Consider the following 23,324-nt stretch of genomic DNA (forward strand, 5'->3'; position numbering starts at 1 on the left):
TGCATCCCCAGCCTGGTTAATCCTCAGCCAGACAAGCCATGCGTAGATAACTGAGAATTGATTTCCCCATTGAAGCCACAGACAAATGACTGCAGGCTGTCCATTCAGTTTATGATCTACAAGGAAAAGCACATCTTTTAATTATTACCAGTGATAAAGAATTATTTATATTTTTGTTAGGGAAAAAAAAAACACTCCACAAAAATAACCAACACAAAAGATAATGAAGTGGCCTGTTTAGGACATGGCTTCTTGTTTGCTGATTTGAAAAGCAAAGCAGTGCTACTATGACAGATAAAGAAGGCTGAGCTGTCTCTCAGAATAGCACATCCAGCATAACTTGACACAGATTAATGGGTAAGCAGAGAAAAGTGAATTTACACCAGCTCTGAATCCTCCCCCTCTCAGTCTTCTCAGGAGATGGAATAATGTCTGGTGGCATTATCAGATGGAGTAAATGAGGAAAGGAAAAAGGAAATAAGTTTGGAAAAACTATGGCTCTATGGCTCAGGCAGTTTGGGGGAAAAAAGCATTGTACTTACCAGCAGACTAGGTCACTAGTGACACTGATACTGATATTAGGGTTTGTTGTATTTGCTCTTGGTCTGTAATTATATGTTGAAAATCTACTCCTTGGAACTGTGGACCTAGGAAGAAGGGAAGTTTTATGTGTGTTAGTTTGGAATAAAATACCCAGTTTTGGGGGTTGTTCTCTTGAGCAGTCGAGTCAGTGGATCTGTCCCTAACAGCTGTCCAGAGGAGGATAAAGCTTTGTTTGCCTTTCTTGAGGTACTACACCACAAACTGTAAAACTGCAGGAGACAAATCACACAGGGTTCTGCTATTGGGGCCAAATCTTTGTAAAAGGCCTAATCTACAAATTTTATACCTCAGTAAAAAATCAGGTTTTTCCAAAAGAGAGGACTGATCAACTCTGCAGCTGTGGGTTTGCACACAACAGACCCTAAGCACATCCATGCAGGTCAGTGTCAGTCTGGGCAGTAAAAAAAAGCCTTTGTAGCCACTTTGGCAAACATCATCACCTCAAGCCCAAATCCAAATTATTTTATTAATGCTTGGTTAAAGCAGAAGATCCACTCATCCATCAATTTCTCTAGGGCAAAAGGCCAACCATGCTTCTTCCACTGGTCATATATATTCCCTGTTCTTGCACTACTGCCAGTCTTTTTTTCCATGCTGCAGAGCAGCCTTTCAAAAAGATTGAGTAAAATTGTTTGATGGACAGTATTACAGGAAATTAAGTTTTTAATTATTTTTCAGCCAGTCCATATCTGTTCCTGAGGAATGGTTTATTGCAAAAGCAATGACACGCTCCACTGCTTGGGAAGAGTTAAAGACAAGCTGCTGTGCAAGTTTGTTCCTCATGAGGAGCGTGTGTGCCAAACCACCTTCTCCCAAGCCTTGTTCTCTCTATTCCCCTGGGAAAGACATTGATGGACATACTTCACCTTCAACATGAAATAACAGCAGGCTTTATTTCTGCAGAGAACACACATACGTTATGCAGGCAGGAACATTAAAGACATGCCACTAATTCTTACATTATTTATTATAGTGTTACATCAGTTGAATTAAAATTGAGTTGAACTATCTGTAAAATGCACAGTTAGCCTAGACTAAAACATTCATACCAGATAGAGGAATTCTTTAAAAAAATTGTAGATTTCCTTTTTCATTCAGCAGAATTTTTCATGAATGAATCTTTTGGAACAAACCCAAGTCTTTGCTTTTCCCATCGAAATTTATTGGTAAAGGGTATTTCCTAACACAAAGCTAAATGTTAATGGCCCCTCTGAGCAAATAAAGTTGGGGACTTAACACGTGATTGCAAATTTCAAGTGCAAATTTACCTTTTTCTTGTGGGGAAAGTCATTGGGCAGTTGGGCATTTCTGACTCACTGCCAGTCCTAACAGCAGACATTCATGATAGAATTTCTCTTGTGAATGGACAGCACTTGGCTTTGGCAGATCCAGGCAGGTGAGCAGAAACACAAAACGACACATTCCTTCCCCAGCCTCATGAAAGCTTCTCTGCTACTTGAATGAGTCTTCAGTAATATCCCGAGACCAAACAACAGAACAAGTTCTTCCTGTCCAGCTCAGATAAGCATTTACAGTACAGTCAAGGAAATACATATATAATCCAGATTAGAAAGCTTTGCCTAAACTTCAACCAAAACCAGATGGAAGTATTCAGAAAATACGGTGTTGGTGTGAAAAAGGTCTGATGGAGAGTGAGAAATGTCCTGGGACAGTCACACAGAGATCTCCAGTTTCACTAAATGCAGGACACTGAGAAAAGGCAAGACTCGAAGGAGGAAGTAATTTCCACAGGCAGCTGACAGAAGATGAGGACAGAGTGTCATGGTATTATGATTACAGTTTGTTTACAACAAGGAAGAGGAAAAACACTGTAGAGAAATAGGACTGGTAATCACAACATCACAGGGAAGACTGTATATATTTAGTTTGCTCACCAGTATCAAGCTGAGGAAGTTTTTAGCCTGTTTTCTTAATGAAAGGAGATTTATTCAGCCTTGCTATCTTGACTAGTATTCACTTTCCTACTTGTCCCATACATTTCAAACCACTGAACAATTTTTAAAAAAATTTACAGCTGAATAAAGGTCACTATGAAATAAAGTTCAAGATGTTTTCAGAATGAAGACAGCATGTAAAAACACAGAATCATTTGTGCTATTTTTATGAATTCCAGTTATGCGTGACTGAGGGAAATACTCAACATAAGCTTACAAGAATCCACAACAGCACTTGAAAAGATGCCAAAACCATGAAAAATTATAGTAATTTTGCCATCAGTTGACAAAAAAACAGGGTGAGTGAGCTCATAGGAAACCACTGAGCACATCCCTGGTGGAATGGCTGGGTGGTGAGCTGCTTTCCACACGCTTTCCACGCAGGGAGGGCAAAACAGGCAGAGGCACAACTGACCTCAGCAGGCTCCACACCCCTACAGCGGCTTTTCCTCACTCACCACACTGTTCACAGGGATGGATGAAAAGTGGATTAGACAAGAGAATGGATGCAGCCAAAACCTGTGAGGCAACCTGTGCTGCCTTGTCACGGCCTCCCTCTTCCCAGCACGATGGCACCAGGAGATCCATGAGCACGAGGCAGGGGCTGGCAGTGGGATGAACTCTGCAGGAGCAGAGATAGGCCTGACTACCTGGTCAATGAATGCGTGCTCAGAGGCAACCTGAGCTTCAATAATCATGTCATAAAAGCAGACAAAAATCTGTGACTTGCAGTACAGGACAGGGAGGAGTGGATGGCTGTCCCGTGGTAATCAAAGGCTTTTGCACCACAGCTGGTATCAGTGAACCCAGTGGAACTAATGACTAAGCAAGGTACCAGGTGGTGCAAGAGCATCAGAGATTGACCTTATGGAGGTGAAACTCTAAATTATCCTTATTTGTTCTCTGAAGGCAAGAGTAAATAGTTGAACCTTGAAAAAATACAGTGAGAATTTCAAGCAAGATAAATAACTGTTAATAAAATTAACCCTCATATATTAAAGCTTTTTCTTTGTCCTACAGACAGACAATTGTTGTGTTCAGATGTGTGTGAAGCAATGGCTCTGTAAAACTGTGCAAGTCTTTCAAGACTAGCCAGGGTAAACCAATTCCCAATAAGGTCCAGGCTGTGACAGCTACAGATAAACAGAAGCTGACCTAGGTCTACACAACACCTCATTTTTAGTAACCTTTGTTCAAAGAAAGGCTCAATTACCTATTAACAGCCTCTTCAATGATAAATCTTTAGAATCTGTTCATACGTGTATGGATATTTATAGTGTACTTTGGAGCTAATGATAACATATGCAATAGTCACCCCATAAGGTGTATGCAAGGTATTTATTTTGCATACACAAACACACCTTCCATGAGCACCACAGGCCTGCAATTTTCAAAACACCTTTAAGTATCTGGATCTATTAATGTTTACTTGGGCAATTTCTACATCTGTGGAAAACTCACCTCTTACATCCAAAGGCACTCTGGTAAATAAATACCATTTTTTTAACAGAGCTAAGACCCAGTGGAAGTCCAGCAGTTTTGAACTTGCAATCAGTGAGTAAGGCAGAGTAACCTCTTCATTGTTGTAATCATATTGGAAAATTGTCCCTCTGTAATGAGAAGTAAATATGGCCGTGACAGTTAAATTAAATCCACTTTATACGGTCTGACCATAAGAAGTGGCCTCGTACTTACCAATTTTATTTAAGCCTTTACATTGCTGGCCTGGTGTAAAAGGCCCTTTATGTCAACAGGAGTCCAGCCCTCTTTGTCTTCTGTGCCTGCAAGTATAGCATTGCAAATATTTACCCAATTAGACAGTTAGCTCCACCCGAGTACGAACAAACAAAAACAACTGCTCATGGCATTCCCGAGACACAGCACAAGAACAAAGATTTCTGCATGCAAACACAGACAATCAGCTAACCACAGAACAGCAAAGCCAGCAGATTCTTAAATGTTAAAAATTAGGGGCAAGTTTTCTTTGATAACCACAAATCCTTGTGCTGCTGATTCAGACACAGGGGGAGTTGTCTGGCTGATTTTTCCAGCTGAGATTCCTCCAGTGCATGTGAGAAAATTAAATACGTACACATTTGAATAGATGCCCAGGCTGGCTGATGAGAAGACCAATAGCTTCTCAGATGGGATGCATAGACTTTCTGGCTTCTTAGACAGGACACAAAACCATTCATCTTGAAATGTTTTGTATTGGTTTCTTCTGTTTTCTCTGACAGGGTTACTGGATTTTATTCCTGATGTTTTTTCTCTCTTGCCGGATGTGGGACATTACTAACCAGTAACACCCTAGAGGTTAATGCCTGTCTGCCCTGAGATCTTTCTGCAATCACAGTTTCCAGCCTCTGCAACAGATGTGAAGGCACCAACCTCATCTTTACAAATGTCACGAGCACTTGACTTGGTGAGGCAATTCCCAAACAAACCTGGACAAACACTGAAACCTGGGTGGGTACTGCACCAACAAACCATTCTGTATGATAACAGGGTAGAAACATCTAGCTGCCCTCTGACCTCACAGCTTGAACCTATCCTTCCTTCCCCCTAAATAAAGAAAGCAGAAGCTTTTGCTATAGTCAGAGGGCAGAAATGGGCACCTCCCAAGGCCAGTCCAGACAAACTGGGATCTCAGCAGCCTCTGGAGGTATTATTTTCCCCTGCTCCCTCCAAGGGCAACCAAAAGCAACAGCTACTAACTTCAGCACCATTACAGGCGTTAATCTGAGCAGAGAGGGCACAGTGCACGATCCTGAACCAAGGATATTGCTACCTAATGTGTTCTGAACTTCTTCAGCACCCTGCATAAGCAACATCCCAAAATATGCCTGAATAAGCAAGTGAAGCTGGCAGCATTCAGCTCAGATCATCAACAAGGCTAAGTCTGCTGAGTACTTGATTTGATCTGTTAGTAGTATCTGTAAAAACAGTAACATTTACAGTGGCATATTTGAAGCTGCTGTGTAAGGTCCAATCCTGCAGTGCAATGATAGCAAGAGTTACATTAGTGTATAGCTAGAACAACTTAGCACTTAATTAGTCCTTTGAGTTTGCATGCAAGTGGCCTGATCTCATTATTACAAGTGTGTCCTTTTATGAGTAAAAGCTGAAGGGTTTGACTTTACATAAATACATTTTTCAGCATAACCTAGCTTCAGCAGTTTCTAAAGTATCGCTCCAGGCAAAGTTCTAGGCTTCCCATATGCCACACATTGTTAACTTAAAGTTCAGCTTGGCAATCTGAAACCACGTCTGACAGCAAATTTTCCCACCTAGGTACAATGAACTGCATTTAAGAGCACTGATGTAATCACTGACATGGGAATCTTAAGATTTTCCCTGAAAATCAGCAATGTTTACAGTTCTAATCATCAAGCAACATGTAAGCCATGCTCCCACACCACATTATGCACTAGCACACATGCATGTTCTCTCTCTGCTGCTTTCCCTCTGCATTGGTCTTCCTGGTTGTATGGGGAGCTTTACACTAGAAAGCTTTTCCCATTATCCTGTTCAAACCTAAGACAGTTCTCTGAATATATATCTCAACAGAATCATGGGGGGGAAAAAAAATCATCGGTAGGTTAGCTAGGTCCATATTTTCACGTTTTCAGGATGGTAGCATGGAAGAGGCACTGGCAGTACTTGGGCACCTCCACTGACCTCTTTCATGTACTCATAATGTTGCCCTTGAATAAGCTACAGATGTCTTAAAGGCACCTTTTTTTTTTTTTTCTTTTTAAAGCAGTGTGAATTGGGCAGAATCATCCTATGTGAAAAGCTCTGGAAGAAAGGGTTTTCCATATGAGAGGAAGAGCTGTAAAGCTCTTGGCCCTTGTGCTCCTGAGCTGAAGGGACATGAGGATGTACACACATAACCAGAGTGTGTGATACTGAGTCTATTCCTGGTAGCCACAGCTCTGCTATTTATAGTTATTGTCATGGTAGGGATGGGAAAGCAAGGGGCAGAGCCAAGGATTTCTGATCTGATTTAGACCTTGACCATCTCATCAGACATCGAGGCTGCAGCCAGCTCTCCTAGGTGGGAATAGTCCTTCTGCCCGACAAGTGAGGAGACTTTGGGAAATGAGGAAGCTGCAGAGCTCCTTCCTGTAACTACCTGTTCCAAGCTGAGTGCCTGCAGTGTCACTGCATGTCTCCCCCACTGCAACACCATGAAATCTAAAACTTGAAGTAAGCTGGAGTATCACCTTTGTGGGGTTTCATGATTAACCCTACAAACTAACATATGAATTCCAGAAGCATCTTCCTCAGGCACACATGACAAGAGTAACTGGGAGGGTTGCCTGCCTTAGAGGAAAAGTGCTGGAATTAAGTGTCATAAGAGGAAGGACATAAGAGGAAGACAGTTCACAGTGCAATCCTCAAGGGAAGTTCCTTTTTATCCTATGTGGGAATGACTGAATCTAAAGTCACCAAACAAGTGAAAATCATTTAGTCTTAAATCAATCATGGACATGCTTGCCTGAACACACACCTTGGAGGTGCCTTTTTGCAAAGGACTGATGTTACGTAAGGATTTGTGATAGAAATGTACCTAGTTTTCTTTTTTATGCAAGCAATATTTCCATCAAGACATAAATGCATTTAAAAGACAATGTTCCTCTTGTTTGGTGGTTTATCATGATATTTCATTTTTATTTCATCCATTTAGTCTTTAGTCTATCCTCATTTGGACTACTATTACAAGGCAGAGGCCACCCCCTCAGATGACACTCCTTTAAAAAGGCATTATAGTCAATAATTTTACCCTCAAGGAAACCTGGTCCATAGTGCCTACTTTTTATATCACAGCTAATGTTAAAAAAAATAATAAAATAAAAATGGAAGCATCACTTCTAATCAGTATCTTTAAAGGTCTGGACATAGTATAAATAAATGTAAAAATGCAAATATAGAAAGATTAGAATATCAACAATTTTAACCACACCTGGATAGGAGAGCTGGCCTCAGTAATGATGCTCATGCCAACCTCACAAACCTACTGTCATCACCAAAGAAGTGACTTTTTCAGCAGTGTAACCAACAAACAGTATTTTTTCATAATGAAGTTTAGATTAAATCACCCTTTTGAATACCAAGTATGAACTCACTGAACTCTCTGCTACATAAATATGCAAAACTGTGGTGATGAATGAAGTCAAAAGCGAGGCAAAGGCACTGCCTTTGTGTCAGGACAGAGGTTCATTGACAGGGAGTCAGTGCCCACAGCTGCATGTGGGATGTTGGTTGGCTAATTATATGATAGTTGTTACATGGATTTAGACATTTGAAGACTACAGCCTGCACAGAATTGTTCTTTCTGTTTTGTTCTGGTAAAAGAAAAAACAGCTAGAGAAACATCGTCAACTAAACAAAAAACCTTCAATTAACATTTGTCATATGCCCACTACAATATTATTAACTACACAAAGACAGGGCTTTGTTCGGATATCTTAGGTTTTAATTTCCATGTTCAGACTCCAACTATCGTTCCTCACCCTCAGATTATGTAAAAGCAGCCAAGTTTTGAAGCTCTGCTCACTGTGGATGACTCACGTTATTATACACTAACCACCAACACACTTTGTTTTTCCCCTTTGTCTTACACGCCTGAAGTGTTCTGGCTGGAGTTTGCCTTGTTCAGAGCTTGTACGTTCTGCATCCTGCCTACTGTACCCTGTAATCACTCCCTGTCCTTCTCCTTTCAGCTTTTAATGAGCTCCTGCACTGGGGCTTGGGCAATCTCACAGAGCTACCCTTCAGAACTCAGCGTACAGCATTTACCTCTCAGGTGTTCTGACCTCTGAGAAGGAACCAGGACATCAGCGACAAGTGGTGTCCTCCAGGGTCCTCACTGGGACCAGTGTTATTTCATGTCTTCATTAATGACATAGACAAAGGGACTGGGGGCAGCCTCAGCAAGTTTACAGATGACACCAAGCTGAGTGGTGCAGTGGCCACACCTGAAGGACCTGGAGGAACTTGAGAAGTGGCCCACAGGAATCTCCTGTGGTTTAACAAAGCCAAGGTGCTGCATCTGGGTTGGGGCCACACCGTCAACAACCCAGGCTGGAGGATGAACAGATCAAGAGGGATTTGGGGGTGCAGGTGGCTGAGAAGCTGGACATGACCTGGCCATGTGCACACACACCCACGTCCTGGGCTGCACCCAAAGCACCGAGGGCAGCAGGGAGAGGAAGAGGGTTCTGTCTCTCTTTTCTGGTGAGACCCCACCTGGAGGGCTGCATCCAGCTCTGGGGGTCCCAACACAGGAAGGACATGGCCCTGTTGGAGTCACTCTGGAGGAGGCCACCAAGATGGCCAGAGGGATGGAGCACCTCTCTTACAAGGGAAGGCTGAGAGAATTGGGATTGTTCCACCTGCAAAAGAGAAGTCTTCAAGGTGACCTAATTGTGACCTTCCAGTACTTGAAGGGATCCCACAAGATCCCACAAGAAAAATGGAAGGGGGCTTCTTGCAAGAGCCTGGAGTGACAGGACAAGGGGGAATGGCTTCACCTTGAGAGTAGGTTTAGATTAGGTATCAGGAAGGAATTCTTTATTGTGAGTGTGGTAAGACACTGGCACAAGTTGTCAAGTGAATTTGTGGATGTCCCACGCCTGGAAGTGTTCAAGGACAGGTTGGATGGAGCTCTGAGCAACCTGGTCTAGTGGAAGATGCCCATGGCAGGGGGCTTGGAATAAGATTATCTTTAAAGTCCTTTCCAACCCATGCCATTCTATGATTCTATGATCTGCAGGCTCTGCTGCAGGTTCCTGAGAATTCACACAATTACACTGGAGACCTCTGATAAAGCAAAGAACTCAGGATGACAGACTGCTGCTAATGCTGAAAGATTTTTTGAATTCTTGTACGTAGGGTTGGCATGGGGAATCAAACAATGAATGTCACTAAATCCTTTTATGGAGACACAGGAGATTAAGGTTGATCATATGACTGGTAAGGTTTCTATTCTCTGTATTAATAGGAGAGAGTCTTGAAGGTGAATAAAGTAAAAAAATCTCCAGTGAAGGAGAGGGAGAACACTTTTATGCATAAAACAGGCCTTGCTCTGTGAATCTCCACCACTGCCTTTTGAGCTTTTATCAGCAGACAGCTCATGTTTTGATCTGATTTGAGTAAGGAGAAATTAAATTGTCCAAGTATCCTAAGCTTCCCACATAAGAGACCCATGAGACAGCCCTCATGAGGCAAGCACGTTGTCAGATTCCAGAACATCACAGAGTTTAATACAGAAAGTGTGAAAGAACAGGTGAAATTATTTATTTATGTAATGAGTAGCAATGCTGAGTACTTAGAGATTCTGCTGCCTTTGCTAAGGGATGAGATAAAAATAACGATGTCATTAATCTTACAAAGACATGTGAGCACTTCTTTCCAGAAATAACTGTTAAGCATAAAATTTCAGGCATTAATCAAAGCTTGCTGAGGCCTAACCTTCTTTAAGATTCCAAGAAGAAATGTAAAGCAACAGGACTGTAAAACAACACGAACAAAAGGGGCATTTAACCTTTATTCTAAGTGGGTAACTTTGGGGAAAATATGCTCAGGGACAGGTTATTGACTAGTGTAGATTTGCACTGATTCAGCTGGTTTTAGCAAAGTTGCAGCAAGCTTTACCCTCTCAGAAGTTGGTCTTTGCTGTCGGAAAGAAACCAGGAAGAGAGAATGGCAACACCACATGGTATCATGAATATGAAAAAAGAAAAAAGAAAATATTCAAATAAAATATTCTGCAAGCAGTAGCAAAAGAGACATACCCATGAGGAAAGGAAAAACACAGGATGAAAAAAAAAAATGCTTAAGAGGTTCTTTCAGGAAGGAAAACTAGCAGATGCAGCACAAGGGAATGTAAACTCTGCCCAAACACTGGGAATATAGGCAAGATTCAGGGGGAGAAATTAAATACAGAAAGATATTTTTTTCAAATGAAGTAAAGATGCAGCACAAGCAAGTATGAATTATATTTGTTTCCCATAGGCCAAGTCCAGGAAGAGATTTCCTACAAAGATGAATCATTTTATCTCAGATCCACAGTCCTGTTGATAAATCTCAAAGTGATTCACCAAGAAAGAATATTTCCCAGGGAATGAGTTCTAGCCCTTATTTAGAGCTGCCGAAGGTGTTGCTTAGTGGTCTGGGGATGCAGATAAATTGTCTGTGTCAATTCAAAGCTCGTACACAGTTGCCATGAGGGGAAGTATTATGTCAGCATGTGATTTCCTGAAACAAATCAAACCTTTTTGCAGAGGAGCCCATAAAAAGCGGACAATATATTAAGGCTGTTTTCTCTCAAAATAGTTGACTCAAGCTTTTTGTGCAGATCCAACTGTGTCAGAAAAAACCCAAAAGCAAATGAAGAAAGAGAAATATATTTTGTTTTAAAAAATCTGACAGAAGAATCCAAATAATTTTAGCATATGAAACCAAAACCAAAAGCTGTTTCAGTCCAATAAATAGCAATGGAAACTGAGCATTTACAATTCCACATACAGAGGACACATATATCTTGCTTCAGCAGTAAAGTCTGCAAGACATTACTGGGGTGATTCCAGTTGGCATTAAGGGAAAAATACTAGACTCATCTGTCACTTCCAACAGTGGCACTAACAATCTTCCCAGTACATCTTCCAAAGGCACTTTGCTCAGGATCAGCTAGGCTAACTCTTTTGATCCCAGCCAGAGATGAGCAGAGATCAGAAGGGATAGCCATATCCCAGGTTAATTTTACTCTTCATTATATGCAGAGAGACCTGCCTCTTTCCATATCTTTAACTGATTTCAAGTATTTTATTTGCTACATTTAACACATCAGTGAGAGACAGCTGGAACCATCACTGAGCCACCACTGAACACTGATCCCAGACCATCGTTCTGCCCATCACAGGCATGGCTAACAGCTATTCTTAAATCCTCAGTGCCATCACTTGGGAAGTCTTTTTGAGTCCTATATTCCTTCCAAGTGTAATGGTGGCACACGTCATATGAAACAAAGGTCTACTGGCTCTATTGAGGCCAGCTCATAGACAAGAAGCCCAGCTATTCCTAGTGCATACTCCAGCTTCCCACGTGTCCTGGAGAACCAGCATCTCAAAAAGGAAGCCTGGGAGCCGAGTCCTGCTCTGTGTACTCACTTTTGGTGCTGAACTCTACCATAATGTACAACTCACAAGAACCCTGACAGGCCTCTTCCCAAACCCTTGCAGAATCCAGAGGGTGAACCTGTATGTAACTGGTTTTTTGTTATTTTAGTCTGGGAGGATTGTGACCCGAGCTTTGCCAGTGCTGGCAGAGCAGCTGCTCAGGCTATCAGGGAGCAGTCAGGAGCCTGGGATCCTCCGGTCACCCCATGGCTGGTTGCTGACGCAGTGTCTGGCTCTGGCACCATCATCTTACAGAGTCATGGGCTTGGCAGGATCCCCTTACACCATTTCAGGATGATGACAGAGATGACCGACCCCTTCGCCTTCAGGAGATGCCACAGCAGACGCCTTCAACCTTCCCCATTACTAACAGCCAGCTCCCAAAGGGACACGCTGCAGGCTGGGCAAGCTCACGGGTGGGATGCAAAGGCCACCGACACGTGGCCTTAAGATGAGACTGGGGAGATTCAGATTTGGTAGTCGAAAGTCACTTTTAGGGTGGTCCGGCATTGGGATAGGTTGCCCAGAGAGGTGGTGGAGTCACCCTGGAGGTGTTCAAGAGGCGTCGGGACCTGGCGCTGGGTGATGTGGCTCCGTGGTTTAAGAGCTACAGTGGTGGTGGCACTGCGTTGGACCCGGTGATCACCAAGGTCTCTTCCAACCTCGACCACTCCACGATTCTGTGACAGCATCACCGCCGCCAGCATCTCCATCCCTCCACCGCCCTGCCCTTCCCGCCCGGGGGCGCCGCGCATCCCCGGCCGCGTCCCCACGGCCCGGCCCGGCCCGGCCCGTTCCGTTCCGCCGCGGCGGGGCGGGCGGAGCGGCGGGCCCGGGAGGCGGGTGGTGTGTCCCGGACGTCATATCAGCCGCCCGCCCGCCATTGGCTGCGCCGCCTCACCCGACCGGGGCCGCGGCCGCCCGGGGCTGGCGCGGCGGCTCCCGCGCCCGGCGCTCGCCCCGCCCGGCGGGGAGGGGACGGGCGGGGCGGCGGCGCGGAGCGGAGCGGCGGGCCCGGCGCTGCCTGCGGCCGCGGGTAGGTCGGCGGCGGGTAACGTGACATCCGCGGCTCGGGGTTTATAAACCTTACCCGGGGCGCGGGCTGGCGGCGCTCAGCCGGCAGGGAGGCGGCGGAGCGGCGGAGCCCCCACACGCCGAGGTGAGCGGGCGGCGGGACGCGCGCCCCGGATGCCCGGGGGCAGACGGACGGGCCCGGGTAGGGCAGCGAGCCCTGTCCCTGCGGGAGAGGGGAATGCGGGGGTCGCGGGCCGGGCTCCGTGTCCTCCCGTGGGGACGAGGCGGAGCAGCTCGGCTGGCTCGGGTCACCGCGCATCCCCCGGCGCCTCCGGAGCCCGGTCGGGGCTGGAGGAGGCGGCCGTGTCAGCGCAGAGGGAGGTGCCGGCCTGACCTGGGGGCTTTATTATCGTGTGCCCGTGTGTGTGTTTCAGGACTCCGGAGAAGCCAATGCCCAGGTTGGAGAGCTGCACCTGGAGCTGTTCCTGCGCTGCCAGAGGAAGGCACAGGAGCCAGCTGGGGGACACGGCGGCGGGGCTGGCCGCCAAGGTGGGCGAGATGCTGAGCTCCTCCGTGTCGAGCCCCTCGCTGGCGCTGGTGGGTCGCGGAGCTCGCAGCCCCAGCACCTCCAGCGCCAGCAGCACCAGCAGCAGCACCTGCAGCACCTTGAACTGGAGTCAGCACCTGGTGCAGAGGAGCGTGGTGCTCTTCGTTGTGGGTGCTTTCATGGCCCTGGTGCTGAACTTGCTGCAGATCCAGCGGAATGTGACTTTGTTCCCTGACGAAGTGATTTCTACTCTCTTCTCCTCCGCCTGGTGGGTGCCCCCGTGCTGCGGCACAGCAGCAGGTGAGTTCGCTGACCTCCACGGGAGAATTTCGTTTTTCCCTCATTCCCTCGTGGCGGAGGAGAGGCGGTAGGGCTGAACGTGGGAGTCCCGCACTTCCATCACACAGCGAGCGATGCGAACTCGGGCTTTTGGGAGGACGCGCTCCCAGCTTTATACCCGCGTGTCCCTGGGCTGTTTCTGAGCCGGTGCGCTCTGACCGGGGGTAAAGCGGGGCTTTTCCTCGGCTGGAATCGGGGGCGCGGGGCCCGGGGCGCGGCGGTGACCGCAGCGTTCCCGCGTGTCCCCGGTGCCCGCGCGCGGCCGGGGGGAGGCGTGTCGGCCCCGCCCCCCGCCGCCCATTGGCTGCCGCAGAACTGGTGAGTGGCGGGCGGCGCTCGCCATTGGCTGCGGCCGCGACTGGCCACGGGCTGGGCCACAACAAGGAAGTCACGTGCGGCGGCGCGCGCGGCCCTGTCACCGGCCCCGGGCCCTCAGCCCAGGCCCCCGCCCCTGTCACCGGCTCCTGTCACCGGCCCCGGGCCCCCGCCCCTGTCACCGGCTCCTGTCACCGGCCCAGGGCCTCCCGCCCCTGTCACCGGCTCCTGTCACCGGCCCAGGGCCCCCCGCCCCTGTCACCGGCTCCTGTCACCGGCCCTGGGCCCTCAGCCCAGGCCCCCACCTCTGTCACCGGCCCCGGGCCCCCGCCCCTGTCACCGGCTCCTGTCACCGGCCCAGGGCCCCCCGTCCCTGTCACCGGCTCCTGCCACCGACCCAGGGCCCCCTGCCCCTGTCACCGGCCCCGGGCCCCCGCCCCTGTCACCGGTTCCTGTCACCGGCCCCGGGACCCCGCCCCTGTCACCGGCTCCTGTCACCGGCCCAGGGCCCTCAGCCCAGGCCCCCGCTCCTGTCACCGACCCAGGGCCCCCCGCCCCTGTCACCGGCTCCTGTCACCGGCCCAGGGCCCCCCGCCCCTGTCACCGGCTCCTGTCACCGGCCCAGGGCCCTCAGCCCGGCCCCCCGCCCCTGTCACCGGCTCCTGTCACCGGCCCAGGGCCCTCAGCCCGGCCCCCCGCCCCTGTCACCGGCTCCTGTCACCGGCCCGGTCCCGGGTCCTTCCCCCCCTGTCACCGGCCCGGCCCCTGCCCGGTGACCCTTGCCCACTGCCCCTATCAGCTGCCTTCTTGCTGCCCCTTGCACCTGTCCCCTGTCTGTCCCCTGTCCCCTGCCTGCTCCTTGCCCGCTGCCCCCATCACCTGCTTGCTCTCAGCGCCTTGCCTGCTGCTCCTGTCACCTCACTGTCCCCCATCTCCTGCCCCTGTCCCTGTCCTGCTCCTGCCTGGCCCTTGTCCCCTGCCCACCCGTACCCACTGCTGGACAAATACCACAGCAGGCTCAGGCCACGGTGTGGTTGTCACAGCAGCTGGCACATACCTCGTGCTTTGTCATTCATAATTCCCCCAGTCCGTGTCTAGACAAAACTGTAAATGTGAAGGGTTAGAGGACTAAAAAGGAGTCAAAATTTAGGAAATAAACCCACCGTAATAGTTTTTAACTTATGTTGAAGGTACTTTAAACAAATCCTGCATATTTTTGTTTAACGTAGTTATGTGATGTCTGTTTGTATCACACAGTGAAGGGGGTAGGAATGATAAACCATGAACTTGAATGAATAATGAACTATGTAGTAAAATGATGGCCTGGGATATTCTCCAAAGAGAGTTCTTATAGTCCTGTTGGGAGTTGGATTAAACTTTGAAATTTAGTTGTTATCATAAGGCAAAAGTCCTGGTAGCTGGCATCAGAGTAATGAAGCTGTTTCAGAACACGTCTGTCTTTGACTAGTATGTTCTATAGCCTTCTTAACATAGAATTTATTACTCTTAGGAGTTTAAGAGATTAAAAAAAGAGCAGGAAAGGAAATTAATAAACAATAAACACGTTGCACTCAGTAAAAGCAGCATGTCTAACCCTGGAGTTGGTGACAACACTGGGAGTTTCAGTCTTTAGAAGAATGAAACTCTGGTGTTTGTGCTAGCAGCTGAGCTGACACTAGCCTGAGTTTTTCTTCTGCAACCAACTTTCAGATCGATAAGGCTGAAAAATGCTTTATGGAGATAAAAATTTGGTTTGGTTAATCATATGAGTAATTTTTCTCTGATATAAATAGACTGATGGCATCTGCTTGTTTAACTTCAGCTCTGCTTCTGTTTGGTATCAAAATTCATCTGACATGGACAGGAACACTGGGCTGACATACAGCCCAGCAGAAGGAGAGAAAGCAGCTCTGCTAATAAACTTTTAAGTCCAGGCAAACATTTAATTCAGGGCCTGATTCACAGCTGATGAATCATGTTCATAAAGCTGTCAGCCCTGCACGTGAGTAATGAACACAGATTCCACTCCTCACAAAGCTTTTATTATGCTTTACTTTTATTGGTACAAGCATTTGCTCAGGATGTCAAATGACAAATCTCTTTAAACAAAAGGAGCTTCAAGTCAGATACCTTAACAATGCAGTGTATATTTAAATGTTCAAAGAGAATGCTGCTTGTTAGAGAGGTGTTTTTGCTTCTCTAGAGTAGAAAAGGTGGGTAATAATTGCCTTTTCTTCATCAGGCTTAGAGTGGTGTGATGAGCACCTTGCTGCTTTCTCAAGCACTTTAGTGCCAAGCTAATATTTAGTGATACAGGAGTAGTCATTGCCTAGCAGCTGATACAAGTGATGTTCCTTCTCTTGCAGCTGTGGTTGGCCTGCTGTACCCCTGCATCGACAGCCACCTCGGGGAGCCCCACAAGTTCAAGCGGGAGTGGGCCAGCGTCATGCGCTGCATCGCGGTGTTCGTGGGCATCAACCACGCCAGTGCTGTATCCTTCAGCTAGTGTTTGCTCCGTGTGCTTACTCTGTGCTCAGCAAACTGTCTCTGCCACTCAGGTCTGGGGGAGAATTGTGAAGGTAAGGGTGGTGCTCCTGGCAGAGAAGTTCTGTGAGAAGTTCTGCTATACACTGCAGTGGCTACTGTCACATGTTTAACAGAGCTCACTTAAAGTGTTATGGGAGGGGAGAGGGATTGGCATCATGTATGTCTTGTATAACTGCAAGCATGACAGTGTAAGTTGTCTTATTTTAATCTGTATCTTGTCTATGTCTAAAAGTTAACACAACTAACTAGTGATGTGCTAGTGAGAAACACAAAATAAGAGTGTTCTTTATGTTAAAATGTGGTGGTTTGGGTAGAAAAGCTAAGTCAGCTGGATTATGCAGGTTGCTTGAGACAGTAATTCATCAAAGTTAAATGTTTTGAAATGTAGCTTATTCTCTAGAGGCTCAGTGTGAAAAAAATTGATGTTGACTTTGCAGTCATGCTCCAGTCAGAGTTAACGAGCTATGATTGCTTGGCAGGTCTGAAAACCAAATCCTAATTGTGTTGTATTTAAAGACAGAGAATTGTGCTCACTTTCAGTTTGAGTTCTCCCTTGTTCAGTTTCAGCAACAGGATGTCTGCAGACTTAAAAAGGACTGTCCTTAACATCTTTTTCCAGAAACTAGACTTTGCAAACAACGTCCAGCTGTCCCTGACTCTGGCAGCCTTATCACTGGGGCTTTGGTGGACATTTGATCGTTCAAGAAGTGGTCTCGGACTTGGAATAACAATAGCCTTTGTAGCAACACTGATAACCCAGTTTCTTGTATATAATGGTGTTTATCAGTAAGTTATGCTTCTAAAATACTATTTCAATTCTCTTGTCTTAACTAAAAGCGTGGGTGCACATGAACTGGAGTTTAGTTGTTAACATATTTGGCACATTCTTAGAAGAAGATGTTTTGTTTGTGTAAGGTAGTGGTCCAGTTGTTCCAAATGCCCAGACTGAGAACTGTGGGTGGAAGGTGGGGAGCAGATGAATCGGGATGTGTGTTGAAATGGTAACAACCTCAGAAAACTGAACTTCTACTGGCTCTCAGCAGAGTGAACTTCTAAACTTTACTGGCTAGAACATGGGGGTTTAAAAACTTATGAAGTTTACAGACCTAATTTGGACTCCCAGTTTCCATCTCTTCTGTTGCTGTTTTTTTGGTTTTTTTTTGTTTCAGCCAAGGGAGAGAATTCTGTAACATCTGACTAACAGTATGTAAGATGATGAAAGTCTCTAACTTTCTAACTTCTTTCTTTTCTTTACTAGGTATACATCCCCAGATTTCCTTTACATCCGTTCTTGGCTTCCATGTATATTTTTCTCGGGAGGTGTGACTGTAGGAAACATAGGACGCCAGCTGGCTATGGTAATTACTGCATAATTAGTAGTTTCCTTAACAATCCAAATGCCTTCCATTGTTATTAGTCCAAGAACAAACTATGCCTTGAAGGGTATGACTCACAAACTGGCAGAGTTAAATAGATGTATTCCTAAGAGCTGAACTGTGAGCAGACAACCTGTGTTGCCAGTAGAGTGGGTATTGTCTTAATAAGTGTTTGAATATCTTTTGTATTTAACTTTTTTCAGCAGCAGCCTAAATAAGACTGGAATCACTACATTGCTCCTGCTCCATCAGTATTTATAATTAACATCTAGGGTAGCTGGAGAGCTGAGACACTGCTGGGCTTTCTCTAATTATTCATGCACAAAAGTATATATAGGGAAATGTCCCTATATAGCATCAAATTCCACTGCTCCAAAATCAAATATTCTCTTGCTGGTTACTTAAGACCTGATTCAAGTATCACTCCATATATGGGATAATATAAATTGCTGTCTTGTTTGCCAGGTGCATAAGGAATTATTTCCTTGTGACACACTGAAGGGTAAACCTGGCTGTGTGTTTGCACATCAGCCTAAGGCTTAGTTGTGAAAATTGTTCTGATACTGATGGATAATAATTATTAATATTGTGTTGATTTAACTTCTGTCATCTTTGCTGTGTAAGTCCTGTATCCTGGAAAACATCCTTCAAGTATTTAACATTCCTAAGGCTGCTGTGGTTTAGGTGTCTTCAATTTTTACTGGAGAAAGGGCATTTGAGGTTCTTTAGAACACAAATTCTCTACTCCCCCTTCAAATCCCACTGGTGCATACAATCTGCATTTGGGTTTATTTAGGACTACATGTATGGGGGGAAGAGGAAGCATAATTTCTCTTTCTAAATTTGCCACTCACATCAAGTGAAAACCATACATTAACTAAATTCTCTTGAAGCTTTGGTATTGCAGCAGTCCCAAAATAAAATTATAGTTGGTTTTATGCTACAGTTCTGTATTTCACATAGTGCTTCCACTTGCTCTGCTTCTCCTGTTAGAAAGCAAAGGAAGGGAGCCTTAAACTAGGAGCTAAAATGAATTTAGACAAACAGAACTTTTTTCCTTTGATATAATTTCACCTGGCATCTCACCTGAATGTAGTTAACATCAGCCTGTATCCTGATTGCAGCTTTCCTGTCAGTCTTGTCATCTTCCTTGTAAAGAAAGGGGAAAGTTGGCAATGCAGAGCTTTTTGTTCTGGTTATTTAGAGGTATCTTCTCATGTGTTTTACATTGTCATTACTTAGTCTGGAAAAACTTGGAGAAGTGCAACATTTTCATAGAACACTTCTGCAAGTTTTTGTGAAGCATTCCATGCTGGAAATCCAAAGAAGCAGAGTCTGTAATTCTGTCAACCACATCGTTCGTCTATGGAGGTAATTCAGAAATACCAGTCTGTTCTGTCAGCCATTGTGGATGTGGCAGGAAATGGAATGTAGCATTTTTTTAACCCATACTTGAATAAAAGAGTTATTTCTCTAGCTATATTGTGCTGCAGCCCCTGAGCTATTTGCTGCATGGGACAGATATTTTCTGGGTTTGTCCAGAGTAGAAGGTGGTACCTGTGGAAATTGGTGGAGTAAAGTTGCTTTGCTTCTTCCTCAGCCCCTGTCTAGCTTTTCCAGTTAGAAATGAAATGTGAAATGAAAAATGTTCCTGGGATATCTCCTGCCATGCTGATAAATGTTAGCTGGGAGATGCTTGCTGCTTTGTAATTCCTGGATGTCAAGGGACCTCCTATGTATTAACAAAGTGCAGTGTGACTTTTCAGCAAACCTGCTGTTAGCAGAGACTTTGGGGTTTTGTTTGGATTCTTGGGGCTTTTTTGCTACCAGCTTGAGGATGAATTCCAATGTTTTCTTTTAGTAGGTTTTATAGCAAAAAAAGAGGTGAAGGTGCTGCTGCTGCCATCAGTTCTTTCTGCTCATTATGACACCCTAGATTTGCTCAGTGCTCATCAGCTGGGTTAAGTGGGTGGCAACACTTCATTTTGAGTTACAACCATCATTCCCAGCATCTGACAAATTAGGGTGGTATTCAGAACTTGGGCTTCACAAATATCTGTTGTGTACTAGTGCTAGAGAACTGAGAATGCATTCACTACTTGAAAATGTATTTGTGTTTTGACCTTAGAAAGAGAGCATGTTACAAGCTTTGTTTCAAAGAAAAATTGCTGAAATATCTTATAGTGACATACTACAGGGTTCCATACTAGAAAAGGGACTTAGGAAGAAATGAGTAAGATTCTGATACCAGGCTTTTACTAGAAAATAAAGTAACTTGTGGTTAAAGGCAGTTAGAAAAAGGTCTGTTAAAACTGAATTAATGTCCATTAAGTGAAGCATTGCCTACCTTCTGTTAAGAAATAAACTGAGATAGAAAGATAACAAAGTCTTATAAAAAGCAGTGCAATTAGCAGATGGACTTTTCAGATGCACTGATTGAGTCAACAAACACCCATTGTGTTTTGTTGATTTTTTTTTTTTTTTTTTTTTGTCCACAGTAAGGGAGCACGTCCTCGTTAAGCTTTTATAAGAAGCCATGCTCACTAGGTCATTGTCAGCCTAACTGGAGTTACTTGACTATTTAATAATTGAAAATACTGCATAATGTAGTCACTTATCAGATGGTATTAAAACCTAACATGTATTTGATGTTTTTTCTCCATAGGGTATTCCAGAGAAACCACACAATGACTAAGCCTTTGAAGAACACCCGGTGCCAGTGTGAAAGCAACATTATGAAGATGTGCTCCTTTTTAAAACTGAAGATTATTTAGAAGAAATAATCTCTTTATGGGCTCACTGCACAAATGACTTGTGGGAAAAAAAATATTAATCCACTCTTAGAATAGCCAAGTGAAATTAACTGCTTATCTTGAAATCTTACCCTGATTTACCGCATAAGCATTTGCATATGGCTGTTCTCTGGAAGAGTTTAACACCAAGTGCACACAACTGTTCAGGCTAAGTGGCAGTTTTCCAAGTATTAGATTCCACTGTAAGTTATTGAATCAGCTGCCGTGTTTTAAAGCCTTGAAACTGAAATTTAATTACAAGCTCTTGTATCAGTGCCCAAAGGAAGTAGATCGATGGTGCTTAACAATGATGAAGTATGGTTTAATAGGAATAGTATTTATCCAAATCTTTAAAAAATAGGGTTATTTAAAAATAAGAGTGATCAAAACAGATTAAAGGCATTGCACTAATGCTTTTAGGAGTCTTATGAAGGAATCATGCCCTTACTTGTAATGCTGCATTAAGTTTCTGTCTTTGACGGTGGAGAGGCTTTGAGGGATGAGAAGTTGGAAGCCTTACTTTGGAATTTCTAAATTGCTTCAGTATGAGAAGTGAACAGTGGAGACAATCTTGTTCAAACGTGAACCTTTATCAAGAGATTCCAACTGGAAATTTCATTACTCCTGAGGCTTGCAGTTAGATTTGCAAGAATCAAGTTCTGGCCACAATTCACTAAGAAATCTAAGAGTGTGTGTGACTACCCCTGCTTCACACCTTAGACACCTGCTTCAGTGTCTCACCAGAGGACATCTTAAGTATCTCAAATGTCTGGTGTCAGTGAAAAAACATGCATTGCATGTCATTGCTTGGCCATCAAGCACGTGCCCCCAACTTCTTTGATTTGTCATTTCCTCCTAGAGCTATCATTTGAATCCAGGTTTGGACTGAAATGATTAGAAACAGAATTGGGCCTCAAATGTGATTTAAACTGTATGTGAAGAATAGCAAACAGCTTGTTTTCTCAGTTCAGTTTCTGAAAGAGATCACCTCTTGTTTTTACACAACCCTATAGAACTTGCAATCTGTGATTGCCTTCTTAAAAACAAAAAGTGCTTATGTCACTACATTAAACATTTGGTGTTTCTTAATACATAGTTTTGGTGAGCACAACATATTCATTTGATAGCTTAGACCACAGGAGACCTAAATAGCAAGTATTAGGTCTTAAAAGTTGAAGTGCAATGTACAGTAAGTCTGAGCCTCAAGTTCTCTTCAATATCGATCATTTCTTATGAGAGATTAAAGAGAAAAGGGTTCTGAGTTCATTTCAATGCTGCATGGAGTCAAATGGAGCAATAATTTATTTAACTAGTAAAGCTAGTTTTGTTGTATCTTACATTGAACCCAAATTTTTAGAAATACTCCAATTTTGTGGTTATGGTGTACTTGTAAACTTTTATGGATTTGCCTTTTTGTATTATGCATTTTTTTGTTGTTGTTGTTGTGTTTTTTTCCAATCTTACATGGCTTCAGTTATAGTTAGAGGCATCAGTTAAAGGTTCAACCATCAAAACAGAGGTTCAGGCCAGGTCTCTGTTCTGGCTGTTTTCACCCTTCTAAGGGAATGCTAGCAACAAAACTTTAGCACAAAGTTTGTAGTATACTGCAGAGCAGACCCCAATTCTAACCTTGCTTTGGTGTAAATCAAGTGTAATTTGATTGGTATAAGATCCTTCCTCAAATGTTCAAAACAGAAATAATCAAATTTTATAGAACTACTTGAAGAGGTTGGGATGGGTTCAGCTCAGCTGTTTAAGAAGCTGCTGCCTTGCTGGAGATACAGCTTCGTAACCATCTTGAAACCCATTTTGAAATGCTGTGAAACCAGATGTAAGTAAAGCTGTCAGTGATCTCTATGGATATTTGATAGTAAAATATTTAAGATTTATTTGTGAAGACTGAAACTAAATCTGTACCTGTTAGAAATAATGCAGCCAAAAATGTAAGTCAAAAGTTCATTTTTTGCCAATACTTCTGAGTATCTTAACCAAAGTGATTTAAGTTTGGAAGAGGTGGGGAGGGGAGTGAAGAAAATTTGCACTATTCTGAATTTGAACACTTAAATTCTCATTCTTACTGATAAGTTTTCAGCAGTGTGTTTGGTTTTACACTTTTTTTACTATTAAAGTTTTAAGATCAAACCATGTTTGCCTTGGATTCTCTGTGGTCACATTATGCAGGAATCTTTCTTGAAAAGGACAGTTGTTATGGTTGCATAACAAATATTCAGTCATGCATATGGAGTGGTCAAAAAAAAAAAATTCCTAAACTGAACTTGGCAAGATCAGCTTGGGCATGGGTTGTACAGTTGAAGAAAAACAGCCTTGCTATTGTAGCAGGAAAGCAGAGTAAGTGTGTTGTGGCTTGTGGCTTAAAGTACAGAATCTTTCTGCCATTGTCTTCCAAAATGCTGAAATTCATAATCTGAAACAAAATACAAGGGGGCAGGGTAAGCAAGCAAATTCCTGTTGTGGTTTGGTTGGCTGCAGCAATGATTACTAAAGTGTGAGGCATCTTCAAAGTGCAAGCTAAAAATGAGCTGCTAAGGTTAAGCAAGTCTAATGGCAGCTTGCAAATTTAGACCAAAAGTCTTCAATTTTTCTGCATTTAAGTGTCTATTTTGGACTTCTAGGAGTTGCTGCATTTTCAGTGG

At 44.4% G+C, this 23,324-nt stretch overlaps 1 protein-coding gene and 1 long non-coding RNA gene across 3 annotated transcripts; one reads left to right on the forward strand and one right to left on the reverse strand.

Moving 5' to 3' along the window:
* Positions 1 to 658: 658 nt before the first annotated feature.
* On the reverse strand, positions 659 to 4,931 carry LOC131575714 (uncharacterized). Its single transcript, XR_009276841.1, has 3 exons — positions 4,651 to 4,931; positions 4,020 to 4,168; positions 659 to 2,359 (listed from the first exon to the last, which is right to left on the reverse strand). It is a non-coding gene; the product is annotated as an uncharacterized LOC131575714 (long non-coding RNA).
* Positions 4,932 to 12,659: 7,728 nt separating this feature from the next.
* Positions 12,660 to 22,815, forward strand: INSIG1 (insulin induced gene 1). 2 transcript variants are annotated; one of them, XM_058831543.1, is made up of 6 exons: positions 12,660 to 12,776; positions 13,189 to 13,601; positions 16,322 to 16,446; positions 17,122 to 17,288; positions 17,761 to 17,860; positions 20,544 to 22,815. In XM_058831543.1, exons 2-6 carry the CDS (start codon positions 13,205 to 13,207, stop codon positions 20,571 to 20,573), a joined length of 819 nt encoding a protein of 272 aa, XP_058687526.1. In that variant the 5' UTR covers positions 12,660 to 12,776; positions 13,189 to 13,204; the 3' UTR covers positions 20,574 to 22,815. The 2 variants fall into 2 exon arrangements, with proteins under 2 accessions (XP_058687526.1, XP_058687527.1); XM_058831544.1 differs by having other exon boundaries at positions 12,761 to 12,899.
* Positions 22,816 to 23,324: the final 509 nt, after the last annotated feature.

Source organism: Poecile atricapillus, chromosome 2 (assembly GCF_030490865.1).
Source record: "Poecile atricapillus isolate bPoeAtr1 chromosome 2, bPoeAtr1.hap1, whole genome shotgun sequence".
NCBI classification, from domain to species: Eukaryota; Metazoa; Chordata; class Aves; order Passeriformes; family Paridae; genus Poecile; species Poecile atricapillus.

Bases quoted from the DNA above. Each gene is read 5' to 3' on its own strand.
- INSIG1 (XM_058831543.1), top strand. From the start codon at position 13,205: ATGCCCAGGTTGGAGAGCTGCACCTGGAGCTGTTCCTGCGCTGCCAGA. The intron at 16,447-17,121 runs GTATCCTTCAGC...ATCTTTTTCCAG, and splicing joins GCATCAACCACGCCAGTGCT to AAACTAGACTTTGCAAACAA. The intron at 17,861-20,543 runs GTAATTACTGCA...TTTTCTCCATAG, and splicing joins TAGGACGCCAGCTGGCTATG to GGTATTCCAGAGAAACCACA.